The following is a 20,431-nucleotide window of genomic DNA, read 5'->3' as shown; positions in this document are numbered from 1 at the left end:
ATAAATAAACAAAAATAAAAATAAATGATACATCATAGCATTTTGAAAATTTAGCTCACACACACAAAAAATATAGCTCACAATCTTTAGCTGGAAAGCAGAAAAGAGATTATAATTAAAATGAGCAGAATTTTTTTTTTTAAGATTTTATTTATTTATTTGACAGAGAGAGACAGCGAGAGAGGGAACACAAGCAGGGGGAGTGGGAGAGGGAGAAGCAAGCTTCCCGCCAAGCAGGGAGTCCAGCGCGGGGCTCCATCCAGGACCCCGCAATCATGACCTGAGCCGAAGGCAGACACTTAATGACTGAGCCACCCAGGCGTCCCTAAAATAAGCAGAATTTTTAAACAATCAAACTAGATCAGGCAGTGTTGGTCCTAAAGTGGGGTATGAGCAGATTCGAAACAGGAAAGAGTGCCACGTGGGCTCCAGGGCCTGGGGGACGGGGCTGTCGTGGAGGGAGGAGGCCAGGAGGGGCGAGGAGGGCAGGGAGGGAGGGGCGCTGACCTCACAACCAGGATGTCCTGGGGGCACCCCATTTCTCACGTTTCCCCAAATCTCCACTCTTCACGATTCTTTAAAGTGCTCACGAGGTGCATTTGAGAACGTCTGCACAGATGTCACACCCCAACCCTGCTCAGCCCACTGCCTTGCTCACCAAACAGGCGCCCAGTGTGTGCACTGTGCAAAAAACACACGGAAGCTTCCGGAGAGAGTGTGCCGATGGGGCACCCATCCCTGCCCCCACCCAGGTGCTTACAGCCCAAATCAGACTCAAATGGGGCACAGTACAGTTCAAAACTTTTAAGTATGCATTTCACCCAACATTTACCTTCTCACTTTATGTGTCCAAAATGTATTCTCTATTTCAAAAATGTCACCTTTCTTTATCCAAGTTCAAATCAAGTTACCTCATTTTCTTAATTTTCAAAAAGTTTTCACATCATTCCATAAATCCTCCTTACTTGAAATATATATATAATTGAATAAATATACAATTGAATTAATTACTTTGTAACTATATAGTCAGCAAAGTGATTCAACGGGTAAAAGTCAGGTTTTGGGCAAATGGTACTGGAACAACTAGACATCTATATACAGAAATCAGTGTGAACCACAGACCTTCACGTCACACCCAAATCTGTTAAGCTTCCAGGAAAAACACAGGGGGGAATGTTTGTGACCTTTGGCAAAGATTTCTGTGATAGGATTCAAAACGTAGGAGCCTCAAAAGAAAAGAGTTCGCAAATCGGGCTCCATCAAGATTTACAAGGTATGCTCCTCCAAAAACAATGTTAAATGAAAATGTGAAGCAAAGACAGAAAATGTCTGCAAGACACACACCTGCTGAGGTGTGATCAGAATATGCCGAGAACTCTCAACTCAGCCCTGAGAAACGGGTTCAAGACGTGAACAGGCACTTCCGGAAAGCAGAGCGTGAAGAGTGGCTCGTCACGGCCAACATTTCTAACCCACCAGCACAAGCCACCCGGGTCAGACCCTGACGAAGAAAGACTAACACACACACGGAAAGAAGACCAACAACACAGCCCATCAAAGAAACGCGAGGTACACACAGGAGGCGCCAGGCCACGCCCCCAGAGCGCTTAGAAATGGGAAAGGGAACAGTGTGAACTGTTGACGACGATGTGAAGCAAAGGGGACTTCGAGCAAAGCCAGCATGAGCCTAGGGTCCCAGCAGTCACGGCCCCGGGAGTTCACCTGAGAGGAATCAAAACTCACACGTGCACAAAGACGTCCCAGCACATCCCAGCAGCGTGTTCACAACGCCAGAAACCACCCGAAAAACCGCAAACAGGTGAAGGAGTCAACACAGCGTGTTACAGCCAGAGAACAGAACACAAGCTGGAAACAGGATTTAGTGATGCACACGACAACGCGGACAAACCTCAAAAGCACGTTGAAAATCACAGAAACGCGGGCAGATTAGCAGCTGCCAAAGGGGGGGTAGCGACCCCGGGGTCTTCGGCGGCCGCTGTGGTGGGGGCTGAGGTCCGTGGACCGTGTCAACGTCCAGATACAGGTGGTGTCAGTGACGGTGTTCGCAAGACGTCAGCCTTGGGGAAACGGCCTCAGGGGACACAGGGCCCCTCCGTGTTATTTCTTACAGCTCATCATTCATCTACAATAACCTCAAAATGGAAAAACAAGAGTTAAATAAAATAAGCCAGACAGGAGAGCATGCACTGCAGTTCCAGGCCACGTTGGGGACAGGAGTCAAGAGTGGCCTGGGTGGGTGGGGGGTGAGCAGAAAGGACGGGAGGGGCTGCGCCAGGCAAGGGAAGTGTTCTCTCTCCCGACATAGAGATGTATGCATTTGTCAAAGCTCACCAAACTCACCCACTAGGCTGGTTCAGATTAAAAAGACAACGGGCAAAGCTGTGGAGGATGGGGAGCAACCAAAATTCCTCACACTATGAGGGGGGGTGCAGACACTCAGGAGAAGGTCTGGCAGTTCCTTATAAAACTAAAGTCACCCCTTCCCTGTGACCCAGCCACTGCACTCCTAGGTATTTGCTCAAGAGAAATGAAAACATACGTCCACAAAATAGGCTTGCCAAAAATGCTCACAGAAGTCTTATTCATAATAGCAAAAATTGGCTCCTGCCCACATGGCAGTTAACAAGAATCTGGATAATCACCCGGCAGCGTATTCGGGCCCAGGGACACTAGGCAGAGCCCCCCAGGTGTGGACTACAGGAGATGCGGCCACGCACATGCCCCGGGGCCAGGCGCACGAAGCAGCCGCTCCACAGCAGGGCACGTGCCACGTGGTTTCGTCCAGAGGAAGCGCTAGGCCGGCAGAGAAGAGCTGTGGCAGAACGAGTCAGGTTGGAGGCTGCTGGGGCGGGGATGCTCTGCTCCTCGGGTGGGGCGTAGGGACACACATGGACCAAGACTCATCGAGAGGCACACCGGGGAATGGTGCATGCCAGGTGTCAAAGTGACCTTAAAAATGGAAACACAGGCTGAACTCTAATGAAATGCTCGCTGGAGTGTTTTGGGATGAAGTATACGGGACATCGGCCAGGTACTCTGAAATGCATTGAAAAATAAAATGGGTTTTCGATGATTAGATGGATAAGCATGTAATAAAGCAAACGTAGCAAAATGTTAAGTGGAGAATCTAGGCAACAGACGTGCTCATTTTTTTTTTCAACTTCTCTCTAAGTGTAAATATTTCCCCAATAAAATGTTAGGGAGAGAAACAAAAAATTATTCAAACTCGAAATTTGTGCAATTTACTGTATGTACATTATACTCCAAGAAATAGGAAGAAAGAATGGCAATTTTCACACAAAAAAAACTTCCTTGGGGCCCCTGGGTGGCTCAGATGCTCGGTTGAGCATCTTTTATTTTCTTTAAGATTTTATTTATTTGTTTGAGAGAGAGAGAGAACACAAGCAGGGGGAGTGGGAGAGGGAGAAGCAGACACCCCACGGAGCAGGGAGCCTGACGCGGGGCTCGATCCCAGGACCCTGAGATCATGACCTGAGCTGGAGGCTGGAGGAAGACGCTTAATGACTGAGCCACCCAGGCGTCCCGAGCATCTGACTCTTGATTTCAGCTCAGAAAGGGATTTTGCGGGTGTGATGGAGTCAGGGACCCTGAGGTGGGAAGATTATCCGGGTGGGTACTGTCAACACAAGGGTCCTTCTAAGCGGAAGAGGGAGGCAGGAGGGCGGAGCGATGTGGGGCCAGGAGCCAAGGAAGGCTGTGCTTCTAGAAGCTGGAGAAAGCCAAGGAACGTTCTCTTCTGGAGGCTCCAGAAGGAACTGCCACCCAAATTCAGACTCCTAACATCTGTAAAATAATACGGTTGTGCTACTTTAAGCTGCTAGGTTCGTGGTAACTTCCCACAGCAGCTGAGGGAACGGATGCACCCCCTAGAAACACCTCCAGAACATACCAGAACAAGACCCAAAGGCAGCACTGATCTTCACGACCAAAACCGGCAACAGCCCAGAGCCGTCCACATCAGGACGAGGAGTCCACGGTGTGCATGCACACACTGGAACCCACACGCAAGGTGCAGCCGTGGCTTCATCCCACCCCAGCGTACCTGAGAGAAACCCACGGCAGGCGGCAACCCTCTGGGGGAGGCGGCCCCCAGGACTGACGTGCGGGCCTTCAGGGGCTGCTCATTAGCCAGCTGAACAGTGAGGGGTTTGCACCTTTTTCGAAGTTCGAAAAAAGCGGTGGCATAAAAATTTTCAAATGAACACTTTAAAATAACACTACTCCTCTTAAAATCTCCATTTAAATGGAATTTTACAAGCTGTGCTTTCACATATATATATATTATATATGCATATACATAGTCTCACCCTGAGGCTTTCAACATAGCCAAGTCCCTCCTCCTCACCGGGAGGCAAATCCTGCCTCGCCCCGGGGCACCAGACACAGGCAGCCCCAAGTCAGAAGACCCTCCGGGCATCACTGTCATGGTCTACAAACACCAAAAGAAAGTAAGCACTTGGTTAAAGAAAACCAAGCCCTCAAGTTCAAATCAAAACAGGATCCACAGAGATGGTTGCCCACGTGTGGACCAACCACGAAGCAGTGAAGGCTCGCTTCGGAACACGCACGTTAACTCAGCGAGGCTGTTGGGGGGCAGCCCCCTGTCCTCGGGAGCTGGAGAGGGCTCCTTTCTGCACGATCCTTGAGCACAAGGACGTGGTCACACTCTCTGCAAAGACACATCCCAGTGCTGCTTAGCAAAATGTCAATCATACCAACTCATGCACATTCCCCTGAGCTGAACTCTGGGGATCCTGAGCTCACCGTCGCCAGAGCCCGGAGGGCTGCTCAGCTCAAGGGGCTTCCAGAAGCACCTCCACCTCCTGCTCCAGCCTGACACAGCCTCACGACGTGGCCTGCCTTGTCAAGCACCAGCCCAGAACACACTCCAGCTCTTCTGCAGAGCTCCCTCTGGGTGGGGCGTCCTCCCAGCCCTGCTGGGCACCCCTGGGGACAAGCCATTCAGCAGCACCCAGCCTCAGTCTCTGCACCTGGAAGAACAGGCGGCTGAGCTGAATGTCGTGAGAGCCCTTCAAAGACTCACCCTTCATGAACTCCATGTTCTAGAAAGTCCGGACGCAAAAGAAGCGCTTTCATTGGGGTAGCAAAAGAAGCTGCAGGAGCTCAGCAAAGCCGAGGTCCCAGGATCCGCAACCAGGACGATGATTCAGAAGTACGGCATCGGGCGTGGATGAGCCACGAGTCACAGGGCATGCCCCTGCAGCATGCCTCCACCCGCGGGGCCCCTTCCCACGCAGGCATCTGGCTTCTGTTACTGCTCTGCTGTTCCGAGTCACCAGCGTTTCCCACCCTCCCAGATCAGACAAAGGACACCTCGCTACCTCTCATCCCGGCGGCAGGGGCGCCCATTACGGCCCCTGTGTTCCGCGCGCTCAGCCAATATTCCAACAAACAGGATTGCTGTCTCTGTCGGGTCCTTAGCTGCCATCTGACTGACAGCAACAAGGTCAACCAGAACGGATTCCATAGAATTCTGCTCAGACCTGAAGGAAAAACATCTGGGGTCTACAACTGAGCTCAAACTTTTGAGGAAAGGAGAAGAGCAGAGGGGCTGACAAGGGATGGAGCTCAAGTGTCAGGAACAGGGTCCAACAGTGTGGATGCGGGAGGCAGGTCCAGTCCCAGCCCCACAATACCGTGGTGTCACTTTTCATTCAGGCTCTTTTACCTCCAAACACAAATACCAGACTAGGCAAGACAACTTTAAGAGAAGCGATCAGTCGTTGAGCGTCTGCCTTCGGCTCAGGTCATGGTCCCAGGGTCCTGGGATCAAGCCCAGCATCGGGCTCCCTGCTCCACAGGAAGCCTGCTTCTCCCTCTCCCGCTCCCCCGCTTGTGTTCCCTCTCTCGCTGTCTCTTTCTCTCTGTCAAATAAATAAATAAAATCTTCAAAGAGAGAGAGAGAAGCGATCAAGTCCGCGCAAGTGTTGGCAGTGGAAAGCTGGCTTCCAGCAGAGTGCCCAGAGGATCACGCCCTGGGTGCTGGGCACTCTGCTCGTCCCTTACGTCTCCACTCAGATCATGGACCGACGTGTAGCTTAACTCAAACTCACAAGCTTCACCGCTTCTCAAACGAATCCATCCGTGCCCTCCTGTGGTTTAGGACGGTGCCTGAGGGCAGACTAAGACAGTCCAGCCTGGGACGTCTCCTCCCTACTCAGCCCCAGCAAGGACCCTCTGACCTCAGCAGGGGCAGCGTGGACTCCCCTAGCCTGCAAGATGGCGCACCTGCCCCTCCCCCTTCCCCGCACAGGCAAGAGGCCACAAGGGCACGAGGAGCCGGCTGGGAGCCTACAGAGACCACCTTCACCTGAAGCCGTCCTGTGGTTCCAACACGTTCTTAAAAATCCCAGTACGTCCAACTTTACAACTAAAGACCCAACTTTACAAAAATATAGGTATAAACATTTACTTTACAAAACCCACACATTTTATTCTAGCTACAGAACTCTCTTTTTCACAAAACCTTTTAGGAACATGTATGGGACATTAGGACAAACACCTGGGCTCTTCCCATACGGGCTTCTGAACTAGCAGCTACAGATCCACCTCATCGGGGGCCTGGGGCCATCTCGGGGTCGCACACAAAGGGGGAAGCCAGGGCCCCAAGGAGGATGAGGAGAAGGAACGGGGGTCTGGCCACGACTTTACTGCAGCCTACCTGCGCCCTCGAGCTGTCACACAAGCGAACTGCTATAACTCAGAAGTAAATTTCAACGGACGTTCTCGTGGAAACTCTTGGCCTTTTGCTTGGAAAAATCATTCTTAAATGCTAACAGGCTCCAAATCACAAGTCAAGGTGGGGACACACAGAAGGGACAGGGCATGCAGCCTTGGATATCCGAGCATCTGTACTGAGCCCCCAAATGATCTGCAATAACCACCTGACACATTCCCTTGGAATAGGGTCCTTTCTCCTACAAATAGGACGAGAATTTGAAAATACTCTTCTCGAAGAGAGGTAATAGATATTTAATGAAAACAAACTGACCTCCACTGGGATCGCAATTCACACTTCCACACCCAGCCCCAGGGCGAGAGTGGAGAAATAATGGCCACCAAAGCCGGCAGAAACCATCCTAGGCGAGCCTACAACCTCATGTCCTTGTCTTTGCAACTCAGAATAATCTAACAGAAGCGGTTCACAGTTGCCTTGGTAACCCAAGGGATTTAAGACATTAACAAAAGTACACAGCCGAATCACTTGTTGGATTCTAAAAACATCTTCTGCTTGACAACTGCATTTAAAACCTCAAACCCACAGGCCTGAGGAGCAAACATTCTTCACTGTGCAGATGGGTCCTCGAACCGTAAGACCTCCAGCATCGCAGCCCGCTGGGCGGCTCACGGCACTCAAGCAGGTGTCCCAGGACAGGACTGCGGCACTGACCACCCCAGAAGGTTCCACACAGAGCATCTGTCCTTAAGTCATTCGCCAGGGACTGTTGCTTCTCAGAGTTTAGTCAGAGCTGGTGACAGATTATAAAGTTTGGAGCACACGGAGTGTACCTCTCCCTACCAACAGCTAACAGGGAGACAGGCAGGTGGCTTTTCTACCAGCTTGGAAACTTCACCTTCTTCTCAGCTCGGTTAAACTCCAAAAGCTGTGGGGTGCTGCCCATCAGAGACATTTATAATGCCTGGACACACTTTTGGTTGTCAGCAAACTTGGGGATGGGTTGCTATTGGCATCTAGTGGATGGAGGTCAGGGATGCCGCCTCCGTCCTAGAGCGCCCAGGACAGTCCCCATGGCAGAGTCATCCAGCCCAAGGTTGAAAAATCATGGTTCAGCCAACTTGTACTGAACATACAGGGGTCTGGCCATGCGCTCGGGGCTGGGAACACACGGGGACAGAGAATGACAAGGAATAATACAGGCTACAGTGCATCTCAGGGAGGCACTGCTTAATGGATAAGAGATTCAGTTTGGGGTGATGGAAACCTTTTGAGGATAAACAGTAATGATGGTTGCATAACAATGTGAATGTATTTAATGCCAATAAATTACATACTTAGAAAGGGTTAAAAGAGCGAGGGTTATGGCATATACATCTTACCACGATAATAAAAGCTAGTGTATTGACAGCAGAGAGGAGGAGCCCAGGCTCATGCAGGGGCCCCAGTCGCCCGGCCCAGGAAGCCTCTGGGCCGGGGGAGTGGGCAGGCGCCCCCCAACCTGAGCACAGGATGCTTAGCATCCATGACATTTTTCAGGACTATTACCCCAGTTTGCTGCGTTCACCTCAGTCCATTCCCATGTTCCGGATGATTGCTGACCTTCCTGGACGGCCCTCCCCAGGACAAGAACTTGTAAGATGCCTCCATCCTGCTCTGGACCAACTCTGATCCATCAAATGCCTTTCCTCATCCCTCCCCACCCCACTGCACCTGGGGCTGGAGGGAGCGGGTCCCCCGTCTGCCTCGGAGAAGGGCTAGCCCAGCTATAAGCATTACAGGCTCAGCACCAGGAAGGGCGCCCGGTGTTTCGGTAAATGTCTACTTTGTTATCCACTCGTCTGGGAGACAGACACAGAACTGTCATCCAGACTGCGAGGACCAGATTCAGCAAAGCTAAGCACGGAGCGGCGCTGACCCTAACGTGGGGCCAGACGCGTGGTCGGGCGGGGGGCCCTTGCTGTGCAGCAACACTCAGCAAATGCAAGAAAATGACACGTCTGCTAGCTTGAACCAACGGAGCTGTATTGGCTGAAAACGAGGGGACATCCCTCATTGCGAGGGGTGCTTTACCGCCAGAGGCCTTCGGGTCCCCCCAGGTCAAGATAAGCTCTTGGCCAGGGACAAAACACAGGCATGTGACAGTTTGCTCAATGTCACAACAATGACCGAAACCCACGTCTCCTGGAGAGAAAACCCAGGACTGAGGCCGCGGGACGGTGAGCGTCTGCGACGTCCCACCTTCACGTCACCTCATCTGATGCACGTTTCCACCTTTTAACACTTTAACGTTTCAATCATTTAAAATTGGTGTTTACGAATGGCTCCCCTACGAAAAGGAAAGCAGACCCTTCAAGTTGACCCCACTTTTCCAGCTGCTGACCCCTCACCTTTAAAGAAGCCCTACCCCAGGCAGCCCCTGTGTGCCGGTGACGTGGACACTGTACTGATGGGGTCCCCAACGTCCTACTCCCTGGACTTGCACCAACCTACCGCGACCAAAGACGGCCCACGGGAAGGCACCGGCATGGGCCTAGAATGCCTGCTTCACCTACATAACTAATGGCCACAGGGCCGACGTGCAGCGCTTTGGGGCCGCGGTGGCCCAACGGGGTCTCAGCCCCTGCCCGTAAAAAACAAAAGGCTTACTTGAGTCTCGGCTGCTGAATGGCCACCCAGACGTCGGAAGGAAGGAGGCCACCGGGGAGCCGGCCCGGCTATCGTCCTCCACCTGCTGTGTGATATGCCGGACTGTCTCTTTGTTCTTCCGATTCTTCCTTCGACCTGTGGGCTGCCAGCCATCGCCTCCAGCCTGCTCTGAGAAAGAGTTCTGTATCACACCATCCCTGGCGGAAGGCAGCTCACTCCCTCCGTAATGAGACGGCGAGATCTGCTCTTCCTTGACCCGCAGAGACCCGTAGCCCACATCCCCAGGCCACAGCGACTGCGAGGAAATGTCCTCGGGACCGTCGGCCTTGGGCTCCTGGTCCTCCTTCCCGTAGCTGCTTCCTCCCTCGTGGCAGCTGGTGATGGCCGAGTCTCCGGAAGAATTGGCAGGACTCATGCGCCGAGCCAACCACGGGGAGATGCTCCTTCCGGCCATCACAGCCGAGATCAGCGCATCCGTGCTGCTGCCGGGAGGGGCGCTAATCTCAAACTCCGAAAGCTCGTCCGAGGCATCTGGCTTGATGCTGATGTCCAGCGCTGCCTTGATGAAGTCGTGACAGGCCTGCACGATGTCCGTCATCTGCAGGAAGCTGGCCGCGGACATCACCTCGATGACATTCCTGCTCGTGAGGGCCAGGTGGGCAGAGTACATGAAGTCAATGATGGCCTTGAAGCCCTGGGCCGTGACGATGTCCAGGTGTGTGACCGTGGCCTGGTCGGACGCCTTCTGCACCTGGCAGTAAAGCGTCTTAAAGTAGCGGCTGCTGCCGAGCAGGACGTTCTTGTGCGCCTTGAAGACCTTGCCCTCGACCACGACACAGACGTCACACAGGACGCCGTGCTGCCTCTGCTCGTTGAGCTCGCGGAGCAGGTGACGGTAGTGGGACGTGATTTCCATGTCTTCCTTCCGGTTGTTCATGGGGAAGCCTTGGTGTTGCTGTTCTACAGACTCTGCGGGGGCAAGAACACGCGAGTTAGCCACCGACGACACAGACACGCCCGTGGAGGTTCGGCGGAGCGCACCCTCCTCGAGAGCCCGGCCGCCGCGCAGGGCCAGAGCCTGTGCCTCCGGCCACCGGCAGCCACCAGGCGGGTGGACCTGAGCAGCGTCTGCAGTGAGTTCCTGGGTTCAAGGCTGACCGCCACGGTAACCGGCTTCTGAACAGAACCCTACACAGGGCGGCCGCCTCTCGGCACAGAAGGCAAACGCCCATTAGTTGCTGAAGTGGCTTTCTTATCCAAATGTACAATCTAGGTGGAATAACCCAAGGGAGCCTCATCCCACACCCTTGAGGACACATCTTTACAAATAAAATGGGGGCGCCTGGGTGGCTCAGTCGGTGAAGCGTCCGACTCTTGGTTTCAGCTCAGGTCATGATCTCAGGGTCCGGGGACTGCGCCCCACGTCGGGCTCTGTGCACAGCAGGGAGTCGGCTTTGCTCCCTCGCGCCCCGCCCCCGCCTCCCTGCTGGCTCTCTATAAAATAAATATTTTTAAAAAATAAAAACAGGGCACCTGGGTGGCTCAGTCGGTTAAGCGACTGCCTTCGGCTCAGGTCATGATCCTGGAGTCCCAGGATCGAGTCCCGCATCGGGCTCCCTGCTCGGCGGGGAGTCTGCTTCTCCCTCTGACCCTCCCCCCTCTCATGTGCTCTCTCTCATTCTCTCTCTCTCAAATAAATAAATAAAATCTTTAAAAAAAAAAAAAAAAAGCTTGCCGGGACGCCTGGGTGGCTCAGTCGGTTAAGCGACTGCCTTCGGCTCAGGTCATGATCCTGGAGTCCCAGGATCGAGTCTCGCATCGGGCTCCCTGCTCAGCAGGAGTCTGCTTCTGCTTCTGACCCTCTCTCCTCTCGTGTTCTCTCTCTCATTCTCAGATAAATAAAATCTTAAAAAAAAATAGTAGTAATAAAATAAAATAAAAACAAAACAAAACAAGGGCTTCCTACACAAACAAAACCCACAGGGCAGAAAGGCCTGGAAGCAGACATTACAGCCTCAGCCCTACAACCTTGCAAAACCCCAGCTCAAGGGAGGAGGCCTCCAGGGCCGGAGCACCCAGAGGCACCAGAGGTTCCACCTTGGGAAGCACTCTGGTGTGGTGCCCTCCCGCGAGGCACTCTCCTGATACCGTTTCCTAATCTGTCTGCCATGTTCTCTCTGCTGCCACTGTTAGCTTCCAGGGACTTCCAGAACACAGTGCCCCAGGCCAGGCGGCCCAAACAGAGAACTGGATTCCCGCACAGCCCGGAGGCCAGAGGCCCAGATGGGCTCCCTCTACGGCTCCACAGAAGGCCGTGTCCAGGCCTGTCTTGTCTTCTGGGGGCGGCTGGCAGTCCCTGGCCATCCTTGGATGCAGAAGCATCACCAGCCGGTCTCCATGTTCCCACACCTTCTCCCTGCGAGCCTGGGTCCCAGTGTCCCCTTCTTATAAGGACACAGGTCATATTGGACACCCTACTCCAGGACAACCTCATCGTAACTAATCACATCCAAATTAGATCACAGGCCAAGGCACTGGGCATGGAGGACACAGTCGCCCCATGACACTCCCTGAGAAAGACAAGGTTGTTAGAGGCTGATCTTCCCGCTTAAGTGCACCGTTTTCCAGCTGGTTAGTCAGGCAGGAGCCCTCACCAAAAACACCAACATGTGTTTAATGGGAGAGAACTATGCTGTTCAAATGTGGGGGCATCTGCCTCTTTCCCGTAAGGGGTGGCTCCCCAGGACTCGGCTGGGTCCACCTCACACACTTTTTTTTTTTTCCTAAAGATTTTATTCACTCATTTGACAGAGAGACACAGCGAGAGAGGGAACACAAGCAGGGGGAGTGGGAGAGGGAGAAGCAGGCTTCCCGCGGAGCAGGGAGCCCGATGCTGGGCTCGATCCCAGGACCCTGGGACCATGACCTGAGCTGAAGGAAGACACTTAATGACTGAGCCACCCAGGCGCCCCGACCTCACACACTTCTTTATTGGCTCGAAGCTGTCACAACACACACACTTTCCTCTGGTCATTACAGTAAGTTTCCAAACACCACCTGAAATCATCTTAAAAATGCCCTGTGAAGTAAAAGAGGAAGGAAAACTTCCAAACTCATTTCATGAGGCCAGCATTACCCCAATACCAAAACCAGGTAAAGACACTACAAAAGGAGAACTACGGGCCCAATAACCCTGATGAACAGAGATGAAACTACCCCCCCACAAATACCAGCAAACCAAATCCAACAATACATTTAAAAAAATCACTCACCACGATCAAGTGGGATTTATTTCTGGGTTGCAGGGTGCTTCAATATTCACAAATCAATCAACGTGATACATCATATCAATAAGAGAAAGAATAAGAACCGTATGATTATTTCAAGAGATACAGAAGAAGCATTTGACAAAGTATAACATCTACTCATGATCAAAACTCTCAGCAAGTAGGTTTAGGGCGCCTGGGTGGCTCAGATGGTTGGGCATCTGCCTTCAGCTCAGGTCATGGTCCCGGGGTCCTGGGATGGAGCCCCGCGTCGGGCTCCCTGCTCTGCGGGAAGCCTGCTTCTCCCTCTCCTGCTCTCCCTGCTTGTGTTCTCTCTCTGGCTGTCTCTCTCTCTGTCAAATAAATAAAATCTTTAAAAAAAAAAAAAAAGACAAGTAGGTTTAGAGGGAACATATGTCAACATAATAAAGGCCTTCTATGAAAAACCCACAGCGAACGTCATACTCAATGGGGGGAAAATTGAGAGCTTTTCCCCTAAGGTCAGGAACAAGACAAGGATGTCCACTCTCGTCACTGTTATTCAACATAGTACTAGAAGTCCTAGCCACAGCAATCAGACAAGAAAAAGGAATAAAAGGTATCCAAATTGATAATGAAGAAGTAAAATTCTCATTATTTCCAGATGACATGATACTATCTATAGAAAACCCTAAAGACTCTACCAAAAAACTACCAGAACTCATAAATGAATTCAGTAAGTTCGGAAGCTACAAAATCAATATGAGAAATCTGTTGCATTTCTATACACCAATAATGAAACAGCGGAAAAAGAAATTAAGAAAACAATCCTCCTTACAATTGCCACCAAAAATAATAAAATACCTAGGAATAAAGTTAACCAAGGAGGTGAAAGACTTATACTCTGAAAACTATAAAACACTGATGAAGGAAACTGAAGAGAGGGTGCCTGGGTGGCTCAGTCTGCATTCGGCTCAGGTCATGATCTTGGGGTCCTGGGATCGAGTCCCCACGTTGGGCTCCCTGCTCAGCAGGAGCCTGCTTCTCCCTCTCCCTCTGCCTCCTCCCCTTACTCATGCTCTGGGTCTCTCTCTCTCTCAAATAAATAAATAAAATCCAAAAAAAAAAAAAAAAAAGAAAGAAATTTAAGAGGACACAAAGAAATGGAAAGACATTCCATGCTCATGGCTTGGAGGAACAAATATTATTAAAATGTCTATTCTACCCAAAGCAATCCACAGATTTAATGCAACCCTATCAAAACACCAACAGCATTTTTCACGGATCTAGAAGAAACAAACTTAAAAATCTGGAACCACAAACGCCTCAAATAGCCAAAGCAGTCTTGAAAAAGAAAAGCAAAGCTTGAGGCATCACAATTCCAGACTTCAAGTTCTATTACAGAGCTGCAGTCATCAAAACAATATGGTACTGGCAAAAAACAGACACATAGATCAATGGAACAGAATAGAGCACCCAGAAATAAACCCACAATTATATGGTCAATTAATCTTCAACAAAGGAACAAGAATATGCAATGGGAGAAAGACAGTCTCTTCAACCAATGGTGTTGGGAAAGCTGGACAGCCACATGCAGAAGAATGAAACTGGACCACTTTCTTACACCATACATATAAATAAACTCAAAATGGATTAGGGACCTAAATGTGAGACCTAAAAGCATAAAAATCCTAGAAGAGAGCACAGGCAGTAATGTCTCTGACATCAGTCATAGCAACATTTTTCTAGATAGGTCCCTTGAGGCAAGGGAAACAAAAGCAAGCTAAACTATTGGGCTACATCAAGATAAAAAGCTTCTGCACAGCAAAGTAAACAACCAACAAACTAAAAGACAACCTACTGAATGGGAGAAGATATTTGCAAATGACATATCCTATAAAAGATTAGTATCTAAATTACATAAAGAACTTATACAACTCAACACTCCAAAACCAAATAATCCAATTTAAAAATGGGCAGAAGACATGAACAGACTTTTCTCCAAAGAAGACATCCAAATGGCCAACAGATACATGAGAAGATGCTCCACATCACTCATCCTCAGGGAAATGCACATAAAAACCACGATGAGATACCACCTCACACCTGTCAGAATGGCTAAAGTCAACAACACAAGAAACAACAGGTGTTGTCAAGGATGCAGAGAAAGAGGAACTCTCGTGCACTGTTGTTGGGAATGCAAACTGGTTCAGCTATTCTGGAAAACAGTATGGAGGGTCCTCAAAAGATTAAAAATAGAGGGGCGCCTGGGTGGCTCAGTCGTTAGGCATCTGCCTTCGGCTCAGGTCATGATCCCGGGGTCCTGGGATCGAGCCCCGAATCAGGCTTCCTGCTCAGCGGGGAGCCTGCTTCTCTCTCCCTCTCCCCCTCCCCCTGCTTGTGTTCCCTCTCTCGCTGTCTCTCTCTCTGTCAAATAAATAAATAAAATCTTTTAAAAAAATAAAAGTATTGGGGCGCCTGGGTGGCTCAGTCATTAAGCGTCCGCCTTCGGCTCAGGTCATGGTCCCAGGGTCCTGGGATCGAGCCCCGCACTGGGCTCCCTGCTCCGCGGGAAGCCTGCTTCTCCCTCTCCCACTCCCTGCTTGTGTTCCCTCTCTCGCTGTCTCTCTCTCTGTCAAATAAATAAATAAAATCTTAAAAAAAAAAAGATTAAAAATAGAAATACTGTATGATCCAGTAATTCCACTACTGGGTATTTATCCAAAGAATACAAAAACACTAATTTGAAAAGATACATGCACTCCTATGTTTATAGCAGCATTATTTACAACAGTCAAACTATGGAAGCAGCCTGCCCAGAAAGTGCATCCATCAATAGATAAAGTTATCTGTACATTAAAAAGAAATGGAGTCTAAAATAGGAGTCTGTTATGAAAATATTAAGGGTACATGGAACCTATCCAAGCCCAAAGAAGCTTTAGGAGAATAGCTGAATTTCCGTTACAAAGTGATCATCTCTCAGCACCAGTAAGGGGCTCCTGGGAGTCCCACCCACCTGACCACAGGTGTTGTGTTGTGTAACGGCCTGGCAGGTGAGGTACAGCCTTGAGATGGAAGCATGCTCACCATGGTTCCTCTCTGAGGGAAGGCGAGCAGAACACCCGCCCTGGTGCACAGCCCACGTCACGGAGACATACCTGGCTGCAGACACGCACCTGTGGACAGGTAACCTGTCATCTCTGAATTTTCTGTGCTGCTCCATGGAGCACAGGGTACACTCACGAATTCAAGGGCCCGTGTGCGGCACTCTCCGTGAGTAAGGGGCCCTCTCAAAGAGGAGCCTGTGGTCCATGAAGAAACACAGATGCCAAGCATCGTAAGGTCAGGGTCTAAGGGCTGTTGCCTGTTGCCCACAGGGCAAGCGGGGTGATCTGTCACCACCCTGGCACCTGAGGCTGCACAAAGGTGCTACAGAAACTCCTGCAAAGTTGCATCCTCTCCCTGCTGTTTTTCCCAAACTTGCATTCTTATTTCTCCTCTAGGTTCCCCACTTACAGCTTGCTGATCGAGAGATACTGTATTAGACAGCATCACTTATAAAACAGAACCACTCTGGTACCAAACCAACTTGGATCCACGTTCCAGACCAGACTTCAGAGGTCATGTCACTTGACCAGTGCTGGGGGGTTGATACGGACTCGGGAGCCCTTACCATGGAAAACCGGGGACACGGTGGGCAATGCAAGTCACCAAGACTCCTACCAAGGGGGGGTCCTCTGGGAGGCAACATGTGTGACCCTCGGGTGCCGTTTCCAATCCCACAGCCTCCAGGGAAGATGGAGAGCATCCCCAAACTGCAAGCCAAGAGAACCAGAGCTCAAAGACACCAAGTTCCTGGCCCACGGAGGAGCCAGCTTCGGAACCAAGCGTGCATGTGGCACCAAGCCCACTCTGCTGTCCCGTACCAGCTCCAGTGAACTCTGCCGGGCATGGCGACCCAGCGGCAGAGACGAGGCTCGGGCGGCTCCGACCTGAGCGCCAGAACTGGCTCCTGCCAGTCTCCTCTCCGCCGGCTCTATGATTCAGGTGTCCAGGATGCTGAGGGCCGGGCAGCTCCCCAACCAGTCCCTAACCTGCTCAGTACAGGGCACCAATCTCTGGTCGGGGGAGTTACAGAGTACGTTCCAAAACCTTCTCCTACCAGTATCTGAAGGAAAGGGGGTCAACCAGAAAGCCCTGTTTACAAATTAGCAGCAGAGGTTGTCCTGTTGAAGACGTGCATTTATTACTCATTCCACCTGTCACGCGACTGCTAGTTCTTCACGGGGAGAGTTCAAACACATCACCACGTCTCAAAATGCTTAAGAACCACGGAATCTGAAGGCTGTGAATGCACGTCACTCACTGCATTGTGCGTTCCAAGTTCAGGGACCAGCCTGGGGTCCCTTCTTCCTCTCATCTGTAAGGAGCTCCACCAGGAAGACCACTGGTTCCCATAAAAATGCAAAACAGTGGGTGTAACTTAGACCTTGTGTCCCTGTTACCAGCACACAAGCATCCGGTCAGCCCCACTAGGCAGCGGGATCCTCCCCAGGGCCGGTCACTGAGTCCCACTCAAGAAAAGCCCACATCTGGGGCGCCTGGGTGGCTCAGTTGGTTAAGCGGCTGCCTTCGGCTCAGGTCATGATCCTGGAGTCCCGGGATCGAGTCCTGTATCGGGCTCCCTGCTCAGCGGGGAGGCTGCTTCTCCCTCTGACCCTGCCCCCTCTCATGCTCTCTGTCTCTCATTCTCTCTCAAATAAATAAATAAAATCTTTAAAAAAAAAGAAAAGAAAAGCCCACATCTAATTTGAGACAACTCTTAAAGCATGAGCACCCTTCTCAAACACACACACATAAACCTAGGTTACACCGGATGTCACCTCACCTTACCTCTAACCTGTAACTTGTGCACGTCTGCTAAGCTCAACTTAAACTTATTTAAGCTTCTCCTTAAAATGTCATCTAACACACAAATATTTTTTTAAAGTTGAAGCAAGATACCTCGAGCGCTAGAACCAAACCATTCTGAGCCTACGTGCCCCCCGGAAACTCCATGGAGGAGAGACGGTGGCCCCACAGATGCCTGAGCCGACTTCACTACCCCAAAAACCGTTCTTTGTAGTTATTTTGGTGAGATTTTTTAAATGGACCATAATTTGGATAGACACATCACACAAAAGATTTCTGAACCGCCAAGCACGGGAAGGTGATCGCCTTCCTCAGGCCTCAGGGAAACGCCGAGGACAACCACTACACGCGGCCCGCGTGCCCTCAGGACGGCTGCGGTGGCAGGGTGACCAGCCACGTCCACGTCCACGTCCACGTCGGTGAGGCTGCAGAGCAGCTGGAACCCTCGCACTCGGTGCGGCCGCTCTGGACGACCCTTGCCACGTCCTCAAAAGCTGAACAAACACCAGATGACCCAACGACCCCAACTCGGGGTATGAGGAGACGTGGGAGCACGGCCCCACATGAGGGCTCGCACGCACTCTACTCCCAGCCGTGTAACCGTCAAAACCCGGAAACACCCTGCATGTGTGTCTGCAGGTAAACGGGGAAGTGGGGTGTGTCCCAACGAGGGACACACTCGGCAGGAAGGCGTCCACATGCCCCCAGCCCAGTGCCTAATGTCCCTTTCTCAGAGTGACCGTGCGGAGTGAGACGTACCACACACAGGCAGCACGAGTGAGCGAGCCGTCTTCCACGGAGTTCTGGAAAGTGCAAATTAATCTGGGGCAGGGCCGCGTGTGCAGACCCCGGAGAGACACTCTTTCTTTTTTTTTTTTTTTTAAAGATTTTATTTATTTATTTGACAGAGAGAGAGACAAGGAGAGAGGGAACACAAGCAGGGGGAGCAGCAGAGGGAGAAGCAGGCCTCCCGCGGAGCAGGGAGCCTGATGCGGGGCTCGACCCCCCCAGGACCCTGGGACCATGACCTGAGCCGAAGGCAGATGCTTAACGACTGAGCCACCCAGGCGCCACCGAGACACTCTTTCAATGACAGCAGTTGGCTGTATGTAAATCATGCCTCAACAAAGGCGATTAGACGCTTGTCTTTGTGAAAATATCCTTGCCCAACTACAAACCTGTGCTCATTTATCACCGTTTGTTGTGGGGTGGCTTTTGTCCCCCAAAATTCATTTTTGGAATTCCTAACCCCCACTTCCCCAGCACATGGCCTCCCTCGGGGACAGGGTCGTTGCAGGTGTACTTGGTTCAGATGAGGTCCCTAGGTGGGCCCTAGTCCGGCAGGACTGGTGGGGTCCGCACCCAACAGAGACAAGGGACAGACGCCTCCAAAGAGGGCGCGGGCCCCCAGAGCTGGGAGAGAAGAGATCTCCGTGTGGAGACTTTAAGTCCGCGGTTCTTCTCTTCGTTAGGCAGCCCCGCCCATTCACACGCCATGCACATCTGCCAAGGACCGCCACCAAGACCGACGGTAATCGGGAAGGTAGGAGAAGCGCTGCTCACCCCCGGGGGAAGGTGCCCTCTGCCCAGCCCTGTGCGTCCGCGGGCAGAGCTCAGCTGCCCTGACATTCGGCTCCGAGCTCCCATACAGACGTTATTTCCACACTCTGGGCTGTTTCGATGGTTTACTGTGCTCTGAAAAACTCAAGGGTAGGATACCCATGATGAGAAATCGCTTTACAGATCGGACTCTCTATATGTCGGATTATCATCCATGGCTGGCGAGACGGGGCGTGCTATTCCCCGAATTTTCTCTGCTGAGAGCAAGCGGACAGCGAGCGGTGCTGGAGGCCTTCACATTCTCCACACTGCCACCAGCTTGAGCTAAAAATGCAAACCTGGCCACCCTCCTGCTGCTCGGCCTCAGGTCTGGAGGCCCCATGGGCACAGCCCCCACTTCCGGCCCCTCCTCTGTGCCTCTTTCGGTTCCTTGTCCTCCCAGGAGCCTGGAGCGCCCCTACCTCCCTACCTGCCTCAGCGTCACTTCCTCTCTCAGATGCACCCCCACCCTGGCCACAGGGCCCGGTGCCCAGGTGCCCCCCTGTCCAAACACCACGGGGCTAGAAACCCCCCCACACACACACTGATGACCCTCCGAGCAAATTTCTAAGCAGGGGAGCAGAATTCCAGGCCGCATCACCCAATGTGTTTGCATGCCAAGGCCCGGAGCCCACCCAAGGCTGAGGACACCACCCACCTCCCACACAGGGCACCCCCCTCCCAGAAGGCCAGAACCACAGCAGGGATTCTAGGTCAGCATAAATGTGCTGTGGGAGCACGGCGAGGGGCTGGGCAGGGGCAGCTCCCCAGAGAGGGGTACAAACCATTCATGGGGGCGCCATACAGAGCAGTACACATTCAGAGGGCAGCGCCGGCCTCTGAAGAGGCTCCCCCATGAGCCACCACCCCAGAGTTCAGGGCCTGGGGCGGCCCCTCCCTCACTGACCTTGGCCTGGGACTGAGCTTCAAGGAACCAGCAGCGTCCACCTCTGTAGGTGGACAGGTCTGTGCCCAGCTACTCAGCTGCAGGAGCTGACCTAAGATGGTGTGGAGCGAAGGGCCACCCCAGCATCCCAGACGAGCCCTGACCCCACCAAGTCACTGAGCCACCTGCCTGGCCATTCCAGCCCAGCTCCCGGGGGACTGCAGGCCCATCTGACGTCACGTGGACAAGAAGGACCCAGTCGGCCATAGAACCTTGAGAGACAACGAGCCTCTGTGTTTCAGGACGGTTCCAAGTGCATGCAAGACTTCGAAACAGAGGCGGTGAGGGCGCTGCCCTTAGCGAGTCCCCATGAGAGCCCTGGCAGGGCCAGCGAGAGGCCCA

At 52.0% G+C, this 20,431-nt stretch overlaps 1 protein-coding gene across 9 annotated transcripts in view; it reads right to left on the bottom strand.

Annotated features, from left to right (window-relative positions):
* Positions 1-20,431, bottom strand: part of ZBTB46 (zinc finger and BTB domain containing 46) — a 70,209-nt gene that overhangs the window by 28,676 nt on the left and 21,102 nt on the right. For 8 of the 9 annotated variants that reach the window (XR_014148997.1, XM_081832385.1, XM_081832386.1 and 5 more), the window contains one exon: positions 9,389-10,357. Coding sequence is in view for 8 of the 9 variants with exons in the window: in XM_081832389.1 (XP_081688515.1) it covers positions 9,389-10,357 (969 nt within the window). In the remaining variant the exon portion in view is untranslated. Of the gene's footprint in view, positions 1-9,388; positions 10,358-12,660; positions 12,862-20,431 lie in introns of those variants that run through there. The other variant, XM_081832384.1, reaches the window with a different exon arrangement.

Source organism: Leptonychotes weddellii, chromosome 10 (genome assembly GCF_054177405.1).
Source record: "Leptonychotes weddellii isolate Sample4059 chromosome 10, ASM5417740v2, whole genome shotgun sequence".
Lineage (NCBI taxonomy): Eukaryota > Metazoa > Chordata > Mammalia > Carnivora > Phocidae > Leptonychotes > Leptonychotes weddellii.
The sequence above is the reverse complement of the archived record's forward strand: the minus strand, read 5'-3'. Positions and strand labels throughout refer to the sequence as shown.